The sequence below is a fragment of the Neovison vison genome, chromosome 2 (assembly GCF_020171115.1).
Source record: "Neovison vison isolate M4711 chromosome 2, ASM_NN_V1, whole genome shotgun sequence".
Classification (NCBI taxonomy): Eukaryota; Metazoa; Chordata; class Mammalia; order Carnivora; family Mustelidae; genus Neogale; species Neogale vison.
The window spans coordinates 177032355-177052361 of NC_058092.1; the positions used below are offsets into that span (position 1 = coordinate 177032355).

The 20007-nt window shown below is 44.1% G+C and overlaps 1 protein-coding gene across 2 annotated transcripts in view; it reads left to right on the forward strand.

Moving 5' to 3' along the window:
* The window catches only part of ARID5B (AT-rich interaction domain 5B), a 177830-nt gene extending 160532 nt beyond the window's left edge, over window positions 1-17298 (forward strand). For both annotated transcript variants that reach the window (XM_044239596.1, XM_044239597.1), the window contains 2 exons: window positions 7432-7630; window positions 11092-17298. In XM_044239596.1, the coding sequence (XP_044095531.1) occupies window positions 7432-7630; window positions 11092-13260 (2368 nt within the window). In that variant the 3' untranslated portion in view covers window positions 13261-17298. The remainder of the gene's footprint in view (window positions 1-7431; window positions 7631-11091) is intronic.
* Window positions 17299-20007: the final 2709 nt, after the last annotated feature.

Below are 20007 nucleotides of genomic sequence, written 5' to 3' on the forward strand. Positions count from 1 at the left end.
GTCCATTATTCTTAAAATAATAATGTTCACCTGCCATGAAATGGATCCATGCAACTTCATTCGGAGCTAGTCATTGTTTTCTCATTGAGAAGAAGAGTTGCTGCTGGCATCGTGGGGGGCTGGGTGGGCTAATGGTCTGCATTCTCTGTTTTGTGCATGTATTTTAATCCGTGGGGCACAAAATCAGCTTTCCTTAAATCCATCCCAACTTTCTTCACTGTGGTCTTCAGTTGAAAGACAGTGGGGCTAACATCAGTGTAGACCCTCTTAGAAGTGGCACAGAGGCATCATAGAAGCAAAACACCTGAGGAGCTTTGTTCTAGCTGGAGAGGCCATAAGAACCTCAGCTGTGTGTGTAGATTAAGTGCTACAGACTGGAATTCATGGAGGGTAGATGCTTGAGCTTCTCTTACCGTCCACCAGCAAGTTGGACCTGATCCAATCACAGTTGCCACCTTTTAGAGAATCTTGGCCTAGTGATCCTGGCGTTTTGTAAGAGGAACACTGTGCCCAGTGTCTGAGCCATAGGGCTGCTTCCCTTGTAACTGGATTGACTCTTTGCGGAATGGCCTCTGAGAAAAGGAGAATGCTCACCTTGATTTTTTTAGCGCTTTGAGAACTTAGGGTTCCCTGAAGCCAGGGGTCATCGGTTCAGTATCTCCTTGGTGGTGGTGCTATTTAGACAACGTATGAAAATGCACTGCTGGGCGCCTGGGTGGCTCAGTGGGTTAAGCCACTGCCTACAGCTCAGGTCATGATCTCAGGGTCCTGGGATCGAGTCCCGCATCGGGCTCTCTGTTCAGCAGGGGGCCTGCTTCCCTTTCTCCCTTTCTGCCTACTTGTGATCTCTCTCTGTCAAATAAATAAATAAAATCTTTAAAAAAAAAAAAAAAGAAAATGCACTGCTGCCCTGCTAATATGAAGGCAGGCAGCTCCAAGAGGCCAGCAGATCTGTGTTTGAACTCAAATGCTGGCACCTAATAGCTGCATGCCTTTTACTAGTTATTTAACTATTTAACTCTGAACCTCAATTTCCTCATCCATGAGATGAGGACAAAATAGCATACCTGTATATACTTTTTTTGTAATGGTTGAATGTAAGACATACAAAATGCCTGGTATTGAGGCACTTCATATGTGGCAGCTGCTATTAATGTCATAATGTCTATAATCAATACAGAAGAACCACCAGAATTTTCCCTCCCCACCCTCCCTCCCCACCTTTTCACCAAGATCCCATAGATCAATGTAACTCCAGTTCAGGGGGCCCACATCCTCAAGCTACCTTTCTCACATTGGCAATCCTTTATAGGAGTTAAGCCGCCATCTTGCTGGGGCCAAGATCCAGGTCCCTTTTTTTTCACCCTCCTTTCTTTGCTTAGGGTTACAGGCACTCCAGGACCATTAGGGAGGCTGTCAGTCATTAGGCCCAACAAACAACACTCCCACCACTTCCAGGGCAAAGATTCAGAATTAGTGCCTTCAAAAAACTTTCTCATTCATCTTCTACTGCCTCTCGAGTAGTGGTAGGCAGTTAGTTTTCACAAGAAAGAGCTCTTCTGAAGACAAGTGGCCATATATTGTTGATAATAATGGGCCACATACCTTTTGGGTATCTCACACAGAATACAAATGATGCGATTTATGCCCACTTCCTTATTAAAAAGCTAAGTACAGTTTACCCTTGGTGAGCTCATGGGCTAAGCTAAGTCTTTTATACAGAATCCGTGCTGCATTCTCCCACCACGTTCTTGGCTTACATGAGTCCTGCCGTAGGCTCATTCTCTGTGGCCTGTATGTCAGCATGGACTCTGTCTCTGTGGTTTGATGATCAAAGACTTCAATTCACCTCTTCAGCTGTTCGAGGGGGGTACTGGACATCTATTTCTCAGCTCTCTTGGTTGCTGATATTTTACCTCTCACCCTCTGCACACTATTTTTTCTGCTTTAGAGAAACTCACACCATAAAACCAAGGAGATCATTACCCAGAACCCACATCTTTCTCAGGTGGAGCTTGGCTTTTAAAAAGAACAGGAACAAAGTTTCTTTTGTACTCAGTGAGTGTTGTGACCACTGAGGAAACATCCCACTTCTATGTACACTACCATAGTACATTTGTGTACTTGACTTTGGTTTTGGTCCCTGTTACCCAAAGGCTCTTCCACCATTTTGGTCATGGTCTGGAACCCTGAGAGGTAAACCATATGTGGGAGTAGAAACTTTCTCTTCTTCTTGGATCCTTAACCAGTATGCATACATCACCTTCAAAAAAGAAAAATATACCTTCTATTGGCTTCATATTTGGTGAAAGATTGCTTCCCACACTTCACAGTGAAGTTATATTTTCAGTTTCTGGCTGAGAAGGAAAATGTCTGGCCAAGCCTTAGAATTTATCAACCCAGGACTCAACTTGGAGGTATAATGACTTCATTTGGGATCAGATCAGGTCTGAAGCCCCAGTGGAACCAATATGTCATTTCTTTTCTACGACTGTGAAAAAAACCTAATACATGTAAGAATAGCAGTAGCATTTTTTGCCCTGACACGCATACCAACTTTTTTCCCCTCTGCCCCTAAGATATTCTGTTCCGAGGGCACCAGGAGGTCTTTGGGCCTAGACTTTTTCACAGGTCTGATGCCTTTAAAGCGTCTACAGAGTAACTCTGGTGAGTTTGATGATCAACTACTACCCTAAAAATTTCCTGCTTTCTTTCCCCAATTCCCCAAATTGAATCAGTTTTAGACAGTATCATAATATCGTTTTGCAGAGCTCTATCAATAGACGGATTCTCATTTCTCCTCCTGAGCGCTCTTGGCTCAGTGTTTGGGCTCCAAAGTTCCGTCATTCCATGCAAGCATGAATCAATACAGAAGATTATTAGTGGTTACTCGTTCAGATGCGATTTGACATTATTTTCCCTCTGCCTATGGGGAGAGAAGGGAGAAGGCCGCCTAATAAAGATGAAGAGTCTTTTCTTCTTTTGTATGAAATGCAAATGATGAGGACATGTGCCATCTACAGTTCTGGAGCGTGAGGCTGCTGGTTTTTGTTGAGAAAGAGAGGCAAGACCCCAGAGGATTTTAGAATTTGTAAATATAAAATTATCTGCGTTGGTGTTTAAAAAAAAATAATAAAAGGGAGAAAGAGTTGGCAGGTTGCCAGATTACTTACATTACAGTAATAGATTTGCTGACCCCTGACTTCTGCTGTAGAGAAATGTATTGAATTTTTCATAATATCAGATGAGGCAGATCTAAAAACCGAGTAGACGGCGCACCATTATTTAACTTGAGATTTAACAAAGCCGAAATCTTTTCAAACCAGCAATTTCTTGTATGATGATAATTTAGTGGCTCAGATGCTAATAAATCAAGGTTATAATGCTATTGATTTGTTAATTTTAACTTGGGTTGATTTTGAGTCGTCTCTATTTTAAAAAAGGGGAAAAAAAGAAAAAAGAAGGAGAAAAAAAATCTTGCTTTCACAGTGACTGAATTTAATAAGAATCTTGGTGATAGCAAAAGGCTCCCCTACTGTTTCTGCTTTGGGGTGGAAAATGTTATTCTTGTATTATTCCTAGGGAAAAATAAAATCTCATGCTGCTACAAATCTTATGCCTATGGAAAGATGTTATTTTTTAATACATGATGGCTTACCTATTTCAGGGCCATTAATGGCATCGTAAATAAGCATTTTGCTAATCTGAAATGTGAAATCTGGATAATAATAAAGGCCCATTTATCTGCCTAGCTTTCAATTCCCAGAGTAGATGTAGATCGGGGGTAAAAATCTCTCTGGATTTTCTAATGAATATATTGCTTCTCTTCCCCATTACTTCCACCCACCTAAAACCCAACCCACATTCTTAGAGTTGCAGCCCATTGAAAATATTTCTCCTGTGTAATGAGTTCTTGGGGGCTGGGGTGCATTTTTGCTTTTATCTGTATAGTTTGGAAACTGATTAAATCTTTGTTGTACTACAAATATTTGAGGAATAATCATCCGCAAGGCACAGGCATGTTGCATTATACTAGATTCTTGATACAATACGGACCGCCTCAGCTTCCTGCATTGGGCAATGTTGACCTTAATATTGGCTAACCTGTTTGTAATGGTATCACATGTACGCTAAACGTTTAAATGTTCAGAAACCCATAATAGCTTTCATCCTCTTGCGCTGTGAAAACTTCTAATAATCAAATGATAAGATCATATCCTGTGGGGTAATTGTGTTGTACCATGACAGGATAACTGAAAAAACATTCAGTGAAAATCGCACCGAACGGAAATCACTATATGAACGGTGATTGTTTGTGTGCTGGGCGAGACCGTGCCCTGTTCTTCAGGGCTTAGCTGGTCATATTTCTACTTGTTTCCTTTTAGCTGCTGCCTTTCTTGTTTTATTTTGGGAACCTTTTTTCCCTGAGCCACTATAATTATCTTTCAGTGATTTAGAAGGGAGGGGGGAGCCACTCAATTGACCTTTACACACACACACACACACACACACACTCACACACTCACTCACTTGCTCACATAGACTCTCCCTCTGGAAACCTTGAACAAGCAAGGCTTGTGTTTGGATTCAGTTTTACCTTAGTCATGCCTCTTTCCAGATACAAGAAACATTTAATTCCACATTTCCTGCTTCTGGCTTTAGGCCTTTGACCAGCAAAGTGAAATGTATTTTTTAACTGCTGTCGGCCAGCCAGCTGCTGAGTTGAGTGAAGAAGAAAAAAAAGAAAAGAAAAGAAAAGGCAAGAAAAAGTGGCGGGCGGTGGGGGGGGATGAAATGGAAATGTTGCCCTGCTTCTTGAATCTGCAAAGCTATATGAGGAAATTCATATCCCCTTAGCACCCACCCCTCTGGAGGACCTGCGAGCTCCAACCCCAACTGTCAGAGCTGGAGGTGAGGGGTCCTCTGGGCCCAAGCTGGGTGTCTCCCACCCAGTTCTCTGCCTCCTCGAACCCTCTCCCCACACTCAGAGGTAACGGGCCGTGCTTCCCTGCGAGGAGGTCTCCTCAAGGTATCGCTGTGTCAATGAGGGAATGAAGTCGATGTCAAGGGTGGTCCCGACAAACAGCCACCGTCGGAATACCCAGACTTCCGTGCTGCTCAGGTTCCCATGGCAACCAAACACAAGTAAAACAAACCTATCTGTCCCAACAATAAAAAAAAAAAAAAAAATGTTTTCATTAAAGTCTATTTAAAATATTTTTTTTTCCAATGTAAAATATTCGATGCCTTTCGCTCCCAGACAGAAATCCGCAACCTGCCAATGTTGAAAGGGGATCAAGTCCCCAGCAAAACTGTGCAGATAAAAGGGATTGGGGTAACATTGGGGACTTTACAGACGAGACGGGATAAATTCAAGTATGAACAAGATTGCTTTTTTCTCTCTTCTTCTGCTTAGTTATGCTTTTTATTATATAAACATTAACTGTAATATTACAGTGGGAAGCCATATATTATTTTAGTAAGTCTACACAGAGAGAACAGTTCCCAGTTTTAGCAGCTGTAACATGTTTAAACTCAGTTTGTAATGGGATCTGAAGATAACTATTCCCCATGGGCTGTGTTGATCTTCATGGCTGGCCCCCTGCCAGATGGAGGGCTCGAAACTATTATTCACGCCTCCTTGCACATACCTTGTCCGAGCATGCTCAGTAAATGAATTTTGTTTCTAATACGTTATAAATTGGGATTTTGTTTTCCCATAATTTACTTGGTATTTTATTAAACGGTGAAATATTATCATAAAGTTGATATGTCTGTACTCGGGAACCTGTACAGTTGTGTGTGTTGAAGGAGCTGAGGTGCGGATCTCTTGGTTAGAAACCACTTTCAGTGGCTCGCTAACAGATAGCCAAACCAAAGAAGTTTCTGCCTGGAAGTCTTAGTTTAAAAATAATTAGGGTTCCCAATATTTGAACAGATTTATGTTGTTTATAAGCCAAGTACATTTTCTTCATTGAGTCAACTTGTCTTATTTAAAACAAATTATGTTTGCTGTATTAAAGTTCATATTTTTAAGGCTGAGTCTTGTATTAATCCCACAGTGAGTCATTAATCATACCAAATGCATTATAAAAACTTTAATCACTGAAGTTGAAACTGAGATTGTAATGCAATCCATCCCTTTTAATTACATCAGCTATTTTTCCCTTTCAGATCAAGAGCTATGTCGCAAAGGGAAAACAGATTAAAACTAGAGCTGTTTGATGTTTCTCTTTTTAGAACAATTTTATGTACTTTGTTTTAAAAGTTATATAATTGAAGTGCTTGAATTTTTCAGCCCTCTGATTTTTGTGGCTTGAGTGGTCTGTCCGCCCTCCTCCTCCCCGGGGACCTCTTTTGTTTGGCACCCCAAAAAAGGAGCTCATACTGGAATCCCTTACCCGCCTCGGAGCTCGGGAGAAGATAGCTAGCTTTCTCAGCCCGACTGTGCTTGCCTTCCATAAGCCTCTTTGTCTTCAGTGTTTGGTCTATACTTTGACGTGGATGAAAATATAAACTTCAGAGGCACGCCGAACAAGGTTCATATTCCATCTCTAACAAAAGGTGTGATACTTGGGCAAATTATTCAGCCTTTCTGGGGCCTCATCTGCCTCATCTGTTAAAAAGGGAGTGATGCCTGGGTAAGCCTCTGCCTTCGGCTCAGGTCATGGTCTCAGAGTCCTGCGATGGAGTTCCGCATCGGGCTCTCTGCTCAGCGGGGAACCTGCTACCTCCTCTATCTCTGCCTGCCTCTCTGCCTACTTGTGATCTCCGTCTGTCAAATAAATAAATAAAATCTTTTTTAAAAAAGGGAGTCGATAATGGTAGTCGTGGTCATTGTAGTAGTAAGAACAATGACAATAACGCTCCGCAAAGATGGGAAGATTACATGGAATAATCCACATAGTGTATCGAGGACATTAACCTGGGGCATACCAGTACCTCCCTGGATATCATCGTCATGAAGTCACGGGCTTTGAGTGTTTTGTTCACTGCTGTACCTCAGTGCCGTGAACGCGGCGCACACAGTAGGTGCTCCATAAATCACTGCTGGCAGAACGACAAATGAATGGCAGCCATCGCGAGTGTGGCTATTATTGCTGTGTTGTTTTTGTTGGCCCTTAGCCAGGTTCCATGAGCTGTGATAATGATGTTAACTTTGGACGCTTCCGTTGGTATCTTTGGTATATAGAGTTACAAAACCAGAAAGCTGTCTTGCAAAGGAGTGTTTGTAAGTTGTGAGGCACTGGTTTTAGACCGAGGAAGTAGAGCCCAGAGCTGTGGAGTAAATTTCTAGAAATCCACTTGTGTTACTGGAGATGGAGTCATTCAATAATCCGCTTGCATTGAGAAAAGAAGCGAAAACCCAGTAGCTTCGATGCTCCTGGAATTGCCTCCCATGATTGATCATCTCTTCTGCTATCCTTCCAGATTAATCCTACCGTATGAGAGGTTTATTAAAGGAGAGGAAGATAAGCCCCTGCCTCCAATCAAACCTCGGAAACAGGAGAACAGTTCCCAGGAACATGAGAATAAAACAAAAGTATCAGCAACCAAACGCATCAAACATGAAATCCCTAAGAGCAAGAAAGAAAAAGAGAATGCCCCAAAGCCCCAGGAATCATCAGAGGTGAGTCGCTGTCCTCCATAGAAATACCTCTGTGAGATCCGTTTTGTCCCAGGTCTTCCGGAGCCCTGCGTCCGCAGCCGGGTCCCTGTGCCCCTGCAGCCCCAGGCTGAGAGCACCCCCTCTCCCCCAGCTTCACAGTTCCCCAGAGAGCGGATCTGTAGGTCCACTGGGGCCCTGGAAGGCAGTGTGTGATATTACATGGGATAGGCCAAGAACAGGATCTAGAAAGAGGGGAACATCCTGTGGAAAACAGAGCAAACGCCAGCTTTGAGAGAGAAGGAACCAGAGCTTCAGCCCTGTGAAGCCATGGGACTCTGGTGTGAACAATGTGGCTTCTTTGCCATTTCAGAGTCAGTCTATCCGAGGAGCTGGTGGGCCTCGGAAACATGCTTTGTGGATTCTAGCAAGGAGGGATGTTGACACGAGGGGCCGTGTCTCTGCAGGACTGTCCTCGAACCTTCAGAGATTCCTTTGCCTCCTATAACTGACCTCTGTGCACCAGCCTTGGGTTGAGACCAACTTAGAAATATCTTAAGTACATATTATTTATAGGAGAATTTTGAAATTGTTCCTCTGAAACCATTATTATCTCTCATGTTAACAGGTAGTTTCTCAACCTTTTTAAACCAGCCCCATTACCCACAGCCCCCACAGCTCTTTGGTAGAAGCCATTACTCGTCAGTGTATAGCCAGGCATGGAGGCTGATCTGGGCTCTGTTTCAACATGAATAATAAAAAATCCTGCTGCCCATTAAAAAAAAAAAAACTTAGCAGCAACATTTGGAGACAGCATGTTCTAGGATCCAACCCCAGAGGGAATTTTGGTGCTGATATTAAACACCCCCTAAAAATCAGGTTTATAATGAACACATAAGAGACTCTCTAATTAAACACTGGCTCAAAACACACACACACACACACACACACACACACACACACCAGCCTCCTAACTAGAAATTAATCTACCCAACTGACTCCTGAGTAAGAAGATATTATGAATACCAAGAAAAGACTTTTGTGTTGCCTTCATTTTTGTTTCATAATTATTCTAAGCTTTAGTGATTAAAAAAATGGGGGAAAAAGATGATGCAGAGAGATTTCTAAACATCTGCAAGCTTGCAACATAAATGGCCAAAAGCAAGGAAATTCCAAGTTAAGGCTCACATTCCATTCTTCCTTTATCCTGTTGGCCTGCTGATTTATTACAGGGTTTTGGATCAGTGAGTTCTGTTAGATACCATATGTACAGCATTGCCAAAGCACCAGAGGACAAACTGAGGCCAGAGGCCAGCTGACCTTTGAGTGGCTCCACTGTGGGGACGGAGTTTGAAATGGCTGTTTTTGTGAGGTGCGGGAGGGATCGTCAGCCCATCGCCCTGAAGCCCATCAGTGTGGGAGATGCCTGTCAGCAAGAAGAGGGCTGTTCCCTCTGGCTCACAGAAACCCTGAAAGTCCTCAGGCTCCCTGTTTCTTATAGGCCCCAGTGCCTCGGGGCATTTTAAGTGTCTGGCAGGTCAAAGGGTATCATGATCAGGTCATCTGATCGACCTGGAATCTCACACCCTCTCCAAGTTGACCTTATGGTAAGAACTGCTCCCCACGTCCAACATAGACCCATGTGTTTGACCAGGTGTATTTCTTCTTGTTGACTGTGCGTTGGGGGTTTGGATTTTGTTATTGCCATTGGTGTTTTTATTGTCTTTAATTTTTGATATTTTCAGTACACAGCAATGAACACAGTGGAGATAGGAGGGCTTATAAATCCCTTCCAGCCAAACCCACTGTCTTCAGGTCATTGGATTGCAAGTTGCCTGGTGGGAAGGCACAGTGTAACATGTCAAGACAGATCCTAAAATGCCTAAAAGGGGTCCTTTGCTTTTTTCTGCCTAGCTTTCAGAGATTCCCTAACCTGTTTTCCAGTGACAGCCACAGAACTCTGTAACCAAAGGCCTGGGTCACAGAAACTTCAGTGAGACTGAGTATCCCCTGTAGCTTCACTTCAATCCACAGCCCCATCAGAAACTAACATTTAAATGCAATTTGCCTTTTTTCCCTTGACGTACTCATTTTTCTGTATTTTCATGTAATGCATAAGCTTAAGAGACCAGTGATGATTGTTAATGTGGAATAAGAAATGATATTTGTCATGGAAAAGGCAGCTATTAGTACAAAAGAGAGAGAGTGAGAGGAAGGAAGGAAGGAAGGAAGGGAGGGAGGGAAGAAAAGAAAGACAATAAGCAAAAGCTCTTAGGTCTAACATATGTCTAAAAGACAGGGACATCTTCGAGTGGATTTAAGGCGAAACATCTCTGAAAGGGTATGATTCCTTAAAATGTTTATTTCTATGCATCCCTACACCAGAATCCTCAATCTTACCCAAAGATGTTAATGTGTTCAACACTTCTTTTCTTTAACAAAGAACAACGTTTAAGGAATGAGATGCAGTGGAGCGGGAGGCAGGGGGCTTGGGAGAGAAGACCAGCTCAATTCAACTATTTTGTGACTGTTCCCTAAGACATGTCAGGACAGAGTGACAGTTTTGAAAGGGCCCGTCAGCCAGCTGGGTCACAGATGGAAAGTTAAAATGACCTTCGAAGGTCAAACTTTGCACAGTTACATAATGCAATGAATGGGTCAAATTGTGCCCATAACCTCGGTCAATACGGACACATAAAGAGCATCCATCTCATTGACTACGGTGTATTCCAGTGAGCAGAAAAGCTGTATTTGGGGAGGTGCTCACTGCCTGAATTTTGATGACTTCATTTTTAGCTTTAATAGAAATGTAGTTTGCTGCAGCCTAGAAGGACTTGGAGTCCTTCTGTCCCTCAGGTAGACAGGCTGGTGTTGCATCTGCATAATTTTCCAGTATTTTAGCATTTTCTGCATGTCATATGGTGCTGAGTAGAAATTAACACTTATGCATTGCTAATTTTATGCATCGTACTGAACGCCCTGGGTTGGAACTTGCTCTCTCGGAGAAAGGCAAGGGGTTCTAGTAAGTTTGTTGGTTGTTGTTGACGTGGGGTTGGTTGGTTTTTGAAAGAGAGATGCTTAAAAGAAAAAAAATCTTTCTCCAAAGTGTCATAAAGCACAACATGTAATTTAAAACCCATTTGGATAATTGACTGATTTGACAAGAAAACAACCTCAGAATTAAACTATATATTAGAATCAAGGAGTGGTAAGATAGTATGCCACGGGTACAGAACACTTTGCTCTCCTGATAGGTGTCTCACAAGGGACTTGAGCGAAATATGCATTTCTGCCCTAATGTTTCTGTAATTTAGATTTCTTTGTTTAGAGCTGTGATTGGGGGATAATAAAGCTTTACAGAAACTCCCTGAGCTGATTGACAAGCCTGTTTTCAAGAAAAACTGCTGCGTGTAATATTTTGTTTCATAGCAAAAGTGTCAATGCATTTGGCTTCCTTCTGACTGCCTTTTGAAATATTTTATCAGGCTTCATCAGAGCCAGAGAAGGAACAAGAGACGTTAAATCAGAAGACCGTCACTGAGCCTCTCCCGGCAGCGGACGTGAAGAAGAAAATGGAAGGCTACCAGGATTTTGCAGCGAGGCCCCTAGGGTCTAGAGCAGACCCAGAAAAGGACAGTGACACAGATCAAGGTGCCAACAGCGAGAAGACAGCAGAGGAGGTGGGAGAGAAGGGGCCCGCTCCTCCACTCCCGAGTGCCCCCACGGCCCCTGAGAGGGCTCCGGCGCTGGGCTCCGGGGCTGGCAAACAGTCCCTCACTTCCCCCAGTGCTCTTGTGGACTCAAAACAAGACCCCCAGACCTGCTGTTTTACAGAGAACCCCGACAGTGAACTCCAAGAAGCCCCCTTCCCTGGCTTCGCCACGACGCAGCCCCCCCTGGCCAACCAGAGTGAGCTGGAGGATGACAAGCTGCCCGCGATGGCGGACTACATCGCCAACTGCACCGTGAAGGTGGACCAGCTGGGCAGCGATGACATCCACAACGCCCTCAAGCAGACCCCGAAGGTCCTCGTGGTCCAGTCATTTGACATGTTCAAAGACAAAGACCTGACCGGGCCCATGAATGAGAACCACGGACTTAATTACACGCCTCTGCTCTACTCAAGGGGCAACCCCGGCATCATGTCCCCACTGGCCAAGAAGAAGCTTCTGTCGCAAGTGAGTGGGGCCAGCCTCTCCAGCAGCTACCCCTATGGCTCTCCACCCCCTCTGATCAGCAAAAAGAAACTGATGGCCAGGGATGACCTGTGTTCGGGTCTGTCCCAGGCCCACCACGGCCAGGGTCCTGACCACATGGCGGTCAGCCGGCCCTCGGTGATTCAGCACGTCCAGAGTTTCAGAAGCAAGCCATCGGAGGAGAGAAAGAGCATCAGTGACATTTTTAAGCACGACAAGCTCGGTCGATCGGATCCTCACCGCTGCAGTTTCTCCAAGCACCACCTTAGCCCTCTTGCTGACTCCTACGTCCTGAAGCAAGACATCCAGGAGGGCAAGGAGAAGCTCTTGGAGAAAAGGGCGCTCCCCCACTCCCACATGCCCAGCTTCCTGGCCGACTTCTACTCCTCTCCTCACCTGCACAGCCTCTACCGACACACTGAACACCATCTTCACAACGAGCAGACATCCAAGTACCCCTGCAGGGACATGTACAGGGAATCGGACAACAGCTCTTTTCCTTCCCACAAACACCAAGAGAAGCTCCACGTGAATTATCTCGCGTCGCTGCACCTGCAGGACAAGAAGGCGGCAGCGGCAGAAGCCCCCACAGATGATCAGCCCACGGATCTGAGCCTTCCCAAGAATCTGCACAAACCCACGGGCAAGGTCCTGGGCCTGGCCCACGCGGCCCCGGGGCCCCAGGAGAACAAAGGCGTCTCCCAGTTCCAGGTCATGAACAGCCAGAGTCGGGACTGTCACCCCAAAGCCTGCCGGGTTTCGCCCATGACCACGTCGGCCCCAAAAAGGTACTCGGAGTCGCTTTCCCGCTCGGGAAAACCTCACCACGTGAGACTAGAGAACTTCAGGAAGATCGACGGCATGGTGCACCCCGTCCTGCAGCGGAAGGCCAGCCCTCAGAACATTGGGGCCGCGCGGCCCATCAAGCGCAGCCTGGAAGATTTGGACCTGGTGATTGCGGGGAAGAAGGCCCGGGCCGTGTCTCCCCTGGACCCGGCCAAGGAGGCCTGCGGCAAGGAGAAGGCCTCCTCGGAGCCGGAGAGCGAGAGCGGCAAGGCGGCGCACGGTGGCCACGCGGGGGCCACGTCCGAAGGCCACAAGCTCCCGCTCTCCTCCCCCATCTTCCCAGGTCTGTATTCCGGGAGCCTGTGCAGCTCGGGCCTCAACTCCAGGCTCCCGGCAGGCTACTCCCATTCTCTGCAGTACTTGAAAAACCAGACCGTGCTTTCTCCGCTCATGCAGCCCCTGGCTTTCCACTCGCTTGTGATGCAAAGGGGGATTTTTACATCGCCGACAAATTCTCAGCAGCTTTACAGACACTTGGCCGCGGCCACCCCCATAGGAAGTTCGTATGGGGACCTTTTGCACAACAGCATTTACCCTTTAGCTGCTATAAATCCTCAAGCCGCCTTCCCTTCCTCTCCGCTGTCGTCCGTACACCCCGGTACAAAACTGTAAGCCCAGCTCTGCCGGGCCTCCTGCGCGGCGGCGTGGCTCACGGAGCTTCCCTCCCAACCCTGGGGGGTGCCGGTTTATAGAATTAGAAGTCAGGATTTCTTCTAATCCGGGGATGAGATCAGTCCCAGCCAAAGGAGCCGCCAAGGGGAGGTGAACATACCTGATTTTTCTGGGACGACTCCAGCCTTGGCTGGTCAGTCTCGAGCCCCTTCCTACACAGATGCCCTTGGACCTACATGGTTCGCTTTGCACGAGGGTCTCGTGAAGGGACATATGTGTACCCGGGAAGAATTTAGAAGACCCCGTCTTGAGTTCCGATGGTCAGGAACAATCTGGGCAAAAAAAAAAAAAAAAAAAAAAAAAAAAAAAGTTGGGGGGGCAGGCATTTCACAGGAAGGGGCAAGGAAGACTGGCAAGAGTTTGCCAAGGGATGCCCCTCTTTTCCTAAAACTCTCCAAGGTTCAATCAATGCAATGTATAGTGGAACTTCAATAGATCTTTCCTTTTGACACTATTAAACAATCCAGAGAAGTAAACACTGTTAAAATGACTGTATATATTTGCTTCTTAAAACTACCCGTATCACTGTTTGCTCACCTAATTTATATACAGGTAGTTCCATTTTCTCCCAGTTACTTCTTGTCCTTTTTTTTTTTTCTTTTTTTAATTAAACAGTATCGCTTTTGTTTGCAGGTCTTTTGGTTTTGTTTTGTTTTGTTTTGTTTTGTTTTGTTTTCGAGGCTGACTGACTGTCCTAGTTGTTGATGTGTGTTTGTAATTTTTCCACATCTTATCATTTTGAGCAGCTTTGGGTGGTAAAGTTATTGTTTACAAATTGAAGCAACTGATTCTAGTGGAACAAACGAAAAAGAAACAGTTGAGCACACAATAGTGCAAAGAATGTTCCTTTGCAGATCCGCAACTTAAGGATTTTGTTCCTCATAAATGGCATAGTTGAAAGAGCTTATACACTGCTCACCGGCCAAATGCTTTGCTTTGAAGTATTGGGTTATGTGAAAATATCGAGCATTGTACTTACCTTATCTAGGCTGTGAAACTGTCCTACATACCAGAGGAATCATAAAAACAAAAACCTCACTGGCAGCAAGTCGCTGAATTACAAGAGTCTAGAGGACATATTTGTGGGCTGCACAGATATTTTAGGAATTTCAGAAATTAGAACAGAAGCCAAAATGATTTACATTGGTGTTGGCACTGATCCCTTTAAACAGTGTGGGAAAGGGGGTTGGGAAGAAGATGGAGCTCGACGATCCAGAAGAGAAGGAGCGGCTGGAGGCCCGGGCGCCAGTTACCTTCCCCGGGCCATGGTCTTTTGAGTAGTAGGTAGTCACGTTGCCTTCATCGAATTGGTTTCTTGTCGTTCCCAAGAAGAACCTCCCAGGCCCCATCTTTGGGGAGAATTGGCATACTGGATGACCCATTTCAAAAGCAAGTCATCTTCTTGGGGGTTTATGGGGCGTTAGATTTGGGTGTATGCGTGCCCACTTGGTGGCGTGTGTCATGTCTTTAACCACCTGGCAATACGGTCCACCTTACAATTTCTTTTGTCGCTGGAAGAAATGGTCAAGTTGTTCACGCAGTCAGATGTGCAGAGTGTGTACTTCCATTCTTGCCCCATTGTTCCATTCGCTGCTGAGCTGTAACATCAAGGTGGATGCGTTTTTCTAAGCGTGTTAAAAGTCCATCGATACAGAGTGGATTTTCTTTCCGAGTCCCATCCCTGCTGATAAGACTGCTTTGATGAACTTCCCAGCCAACCCTCCCCTCCCCCAAAACTCCCAGTAGACAGTAGAACCATAGTTAACCAGTCTTTTACCTCTGAGATATTTAATTCTATGAAAATTGATGACAATTTTCAACTTCTAAGTAGGTAACTCGACTGCAAAATAATCACAACTGGTAAACAAGGACACTGCGGCTCTTAAACAAAGCCATGCATGCCGTGCATTTGTATTGAAATGTCTCCATGATATGAAGCCAAATATTCAATGTAACATACTTAATATCCAAAGGTGGAAACAAAAGAATGTAGAGATCTAGTGTTAAGAGTTCCATTTGCTTCAATTAATTATTTACCTTCCTGTGGAATTTCACATATATATATATATTTACATATATATATATATTTAATAGAACAATAGATAGACTAGTAGAATATAGATTATAAATGTGTGAGTGCAGATTATCCTGCTATTGCACAAGATAGAGGGGGAAAGAGATCTCAATTCCAGCTGGCAGAACGCTAGCCAGGACACCTAGAAGAAAGTTGCACTAGACTGAATGGTCACAGAATCAGAGGACATGGAAGAACACGGAATCTCCAGGGTTTCCGCAGCAGACATGGGCTAGATCGTGCACAGTCTCTAGGAGTTTGTTTCTCCAAGAAATGGGGCCGCCTGTCCCTGGTGGAGCTCACCTATCCATTTGGAATATGGGCATTTGTTTTCCCCGCTACAATGATTTCAGTCTGGTTTCATCACGTTGGAATTTGATCACACCATTTTTCAAACAATGTTAACATAGTCCAGCTTTTGTTTTTCTCATCTCTTCCGAGAGGAGACTCACTGTTTCTGTCTGAGGAAGCTCATACCCTCGGCAAAACATCAGGACGAATAAGGAGAAATGGGGGTATACATTCCCAACAGAAGCAGTGTGTTATTTGTTTTAAAACTCCGAACAGAGATCTTGGAAATCTTTCAAAAAGACCATTGAATTCTTCATTGGCTGAGAACTACATTTTAAAATGTCTTAAATAGGGCTTTGTTTGCATTGTTTGAGTTCAAGGGGCCTTATTATTGAATGGAATTGCACAAGCCTTTCTTTGTGCAATCAAACCATTGTTATTGGTAGTTTAGTAAAGGAAACTGTGGAATCTAATTGGCAATGGAGTCATAAATCTATTTACTGAGCGTGGCTTCCAAGAAATGTTGCAATTCAAAATAGCACTAAGTCCGTGATTTACTGGAGATTTGGAGATTCTAAATAATATTTAAAAAAAAAAAAAAAAAACAAACTTTCCGTGCAACTTCTGGTTTAACTTTTGGCAACTCAAAAAAACAAAAACGGAAAAACAAAACAAAACAAAAAAAGAAACAAAACAAAACAACAACAGAAAAACACCCCAGCCTAGCTGAGTTTCAGAATTTAGTATTCTTCTAGTAAGTGATTGGAACTTGTAATATTTGCCACAGGACTGACTTATTTATTTACTAGCTAGAAGCTCTTAAGTTCACTTGTTTATCAGGGCATATACAGAAGGGTTTATTAAAACTCAATGTTGACTTTACAACTTTCTGACCTGGTGCATGAATTCTCAAGTACTGTATTTCAGTGTGTTGGTGTGTCTGATGGAAATTTCAAGGTGATCCCACAAGAATATTTTATGTAGTGTGCCTTCAAAGAGAACCATTTCTTTCTCTTCACATGTTGTCCCACAAAGTCACATTTGGTGGTGGTCAGCCAAGTCCCATCTGGTCCAGTTTTACTCTTGTCCCAGTTTTAAAGAGAAATGGGAACAAGTTTGCCCTGGTGAGACCCACACCATTGCAATGATTATCTTGAGCACTTAATTCCAGTGTTGGCTGTTGATGTATTTGATATTCTGCTTGTCTCCCCATGGTTGAAATATGTCTGAAAAATAGCAGCATAATCTCTTGGCTGTTTATACTTTTTTAAACTTTCCTGTGTTGTAAATATTGTATACTTTTGGTGATTCCAGCTACGTAACCTCTATGCTCTGTAAGGTGATTATTTGTATATAGCAACATGGCCCAGTGATATTACATAGTTTCCCAATGGAGAGGTTATTGAGTAACCTTTGCATTAGTTTAAACACTACCAGAAGAATGCTGAGCCAAACTATAAACACTCAATTTTGTATGTTTTCCAAATTGTACTTATTACTGCTTTTGATACTGTATTACGTGCCAATAGTTTCCCAATCACATAGCAGGCAAGAGATATTTTGTACTTTTTGATCCACTGTAATATTTAATAAAAAATGTTACTATCTGTTTCCTTTTGGGTGTGAGCAATCTGTTACTTCTTCCTGAGACGTCCAGGGGCCTCACAAGGGTTCTTTCCACCCCCTTGTCTCCAAATTGGATCACAGCAGTGATGATGATGATGGCAGTGATGTTGAGGATGGTGTCTGTAGTTTGTTGACAGCCTGCTGAGTGCCCGGCTGGCATCCAGTATCTTTAGTGTTCACAACCCCGTGTGAATACAGGTATGCCCATTTTACTGATGAGAAAACTACAGCTTAGAGGGGCAAATCAACTCACCCCAGATCACATGACCAACAAACCAGCAGAGTCAGGAATTGAACCCAGAGCTCTTAAGTCTATGACTTCCTTTGTATACCATAGTCCTCTCCTGGAAGATAACAAAAGTCCACTGTCTACTTAGTCCACAAAGAGTTGTTCATACCTCAACTGCCAGCATAATGTTAGGAGCTGGCAATATAATGGTGAGGAAAAGACAAATATTGTCTCTGGAGCTTATATATTTTATGAGAAAGAGTTAATCTAGTAGTTACCCATATAAATACAAAACCTCACCCTGACCTAGTTCCAGGGGAGAAGAGGGTGGTAACTAAAGTGATAAATGAAGAGGAAGTAGTGACTCAACTGACATGTGAAGGATGAGTATGAGTTGACCAGGTGAGAGAAAACTGGGAGAAGAGGAATCCAAACACAAGGCACCATGTATGCAAAGGTCCTGTGGCAGAAACAAGTTTGGCTTATCAAGAATCAAAAAAATAAAATAGAAAGAAAGAAAGACCTGTGTGAAAGAAGCATGATTTACAAGGTCCAGGGAATGAGGTTGAAGTAAGGTGAGAGAGTATTACAGGGGCCACATTGGTAGAGCTAACAGACCAGCTGAACGTTTTGGTCTTTTTCCTAAGAAGAGGTTGAAGCTGGGTGGTAACTTGTTCAGATTTCTTTCAGTGTCGCTTTCTGTGGGAAGGCAGATGGAGAGCAGTCTAATATATTCTACACTCCACCATCCCAAATGAAATGACCAGTGCTTCTCCCAGCACCAAGCAGCTGGGAGAGCAGAATGTTCTGACACCTGATGAAGATAGAGTCCTGACCATCCATCCCTTCATCCTCTGCCTCAGTCTCCCCCCTGGTTTGGCTCAGCTTACTATGAGTTGAAATGAGGCATTCACGAAGTAGTACTCTGTGTGCTCCCTTCTTAGTGGGTCCCAGAGATCAGGCCTGGGGAGAAGTTGGATAGACTTTGGTGGGGGTCCTGTTTTACAACACACACCATCTGGTCAGGATGGACTAGAAATAGACAGGAGAGAATAAGCTGCTAGCAGCATGTCACCACAACTCTGGGGCCGGGGAGCGGGAAACAGCTATTCTGACAGAAGACACTAGATGCTTTTTCTTATCAGGGAAAGGACCAGCAGGAATTGCAGCAACATGTCCTGGGCTTCGCCCTCTTCTTGCCGGCTATCACCCCTTTGTAAATCCAAACACTCCAGACCCAGGTAGGACCCCAGCCCTGTGCTCGCCTTGCCTTGCCTTGGCTCTGGTTCACGTGGATTTCACTGTATCACGTGAACTGCTATGAGAACATCAAACAAATGTTCTCCCATCTATGACACATTCAGCGTTTATAGATCTGATACTTGAATCATACACAACAGGAAACATCATGATAAGTTATCTATTTTTACCAGGCCTGGCTGGCAAATACTGTTGGGAAGGAGGGTGCTTTTGCTAAAGATGTCACTCGTAGTGCAAAAGCAATGAAAACGTCCAATGATTTATTCTAGGAAAGTGGCCAAAGTTGACAAATGTTTTAGGGCAGATAGTGACCAGGAAGTGGGTGATCGTTTACATCAACAAGTATATAGGGGCAGGAGGTAGGGAGTGGGGTGAGGGGTGACCTCTGGCTAGGACTAATGTGAAAGAAAGCAAAGCCTTCAAGACTGGCCTAGGGAGTAGAATAAATCACATTATTTTGGGCTTTGCTAATTCAGAACTCCTGAATTTTGGAATCTCTAGACTAAGTGCTGGGATAAAAAGAAACATTCCAAAGTATTTGTTTAACCTGCTTAAAAGAACAAACTATTTTTAATCAAGTTAACCATAACCCTAGGCATTTGGCCAACTGAGTAAGGACAAGGTGATCTGTTCCCTGAGGCATCCATACAACAACTACTACTATTTTAATTATTGTTGAAACTCTCTCCAGAACAGAGCTGTCCAGGGGAACTTCCTGGATGGTGGAAATGTTTTATAATTCAAAGTTTTCCAATGCTCTAGCTACTGATCAGTGTGGCTACTGAGCCCTTGAAATGTGCCTCATGGGATGGAGGAACTGACTCTAGTTCTATTTTATTTATTTATTTAAATTTAAATAGCTTCCTGTGGCTAGTAGTTCCTATATTGAACAGCATTGCCCCAGAAGGTGCAATGGGTCAGTGTACAAGTGTGGTTATAGACCCTGTTTACAGCCAGGTCAATATCTGCATGCAAACTTTAATACAACACTAAAGCAGGGGCGCCTGGGTGGCTTAGTCGGTGAAGCATCTGCCTTCGGCTCAGGTCATGATCCCAGGGTCCTGGAATGGAGCCCCAGATCAGGCTCCCTGCTCAGCGGGAATATTGCTTCTTCTTTTCCTCCCCATTTGTGCTCCCTCTCACTCTGTCATTATTTCTGTCCTTTTCTCTCTCTCTCTCAAACAGATAAATAAATAATCTAAAAGAA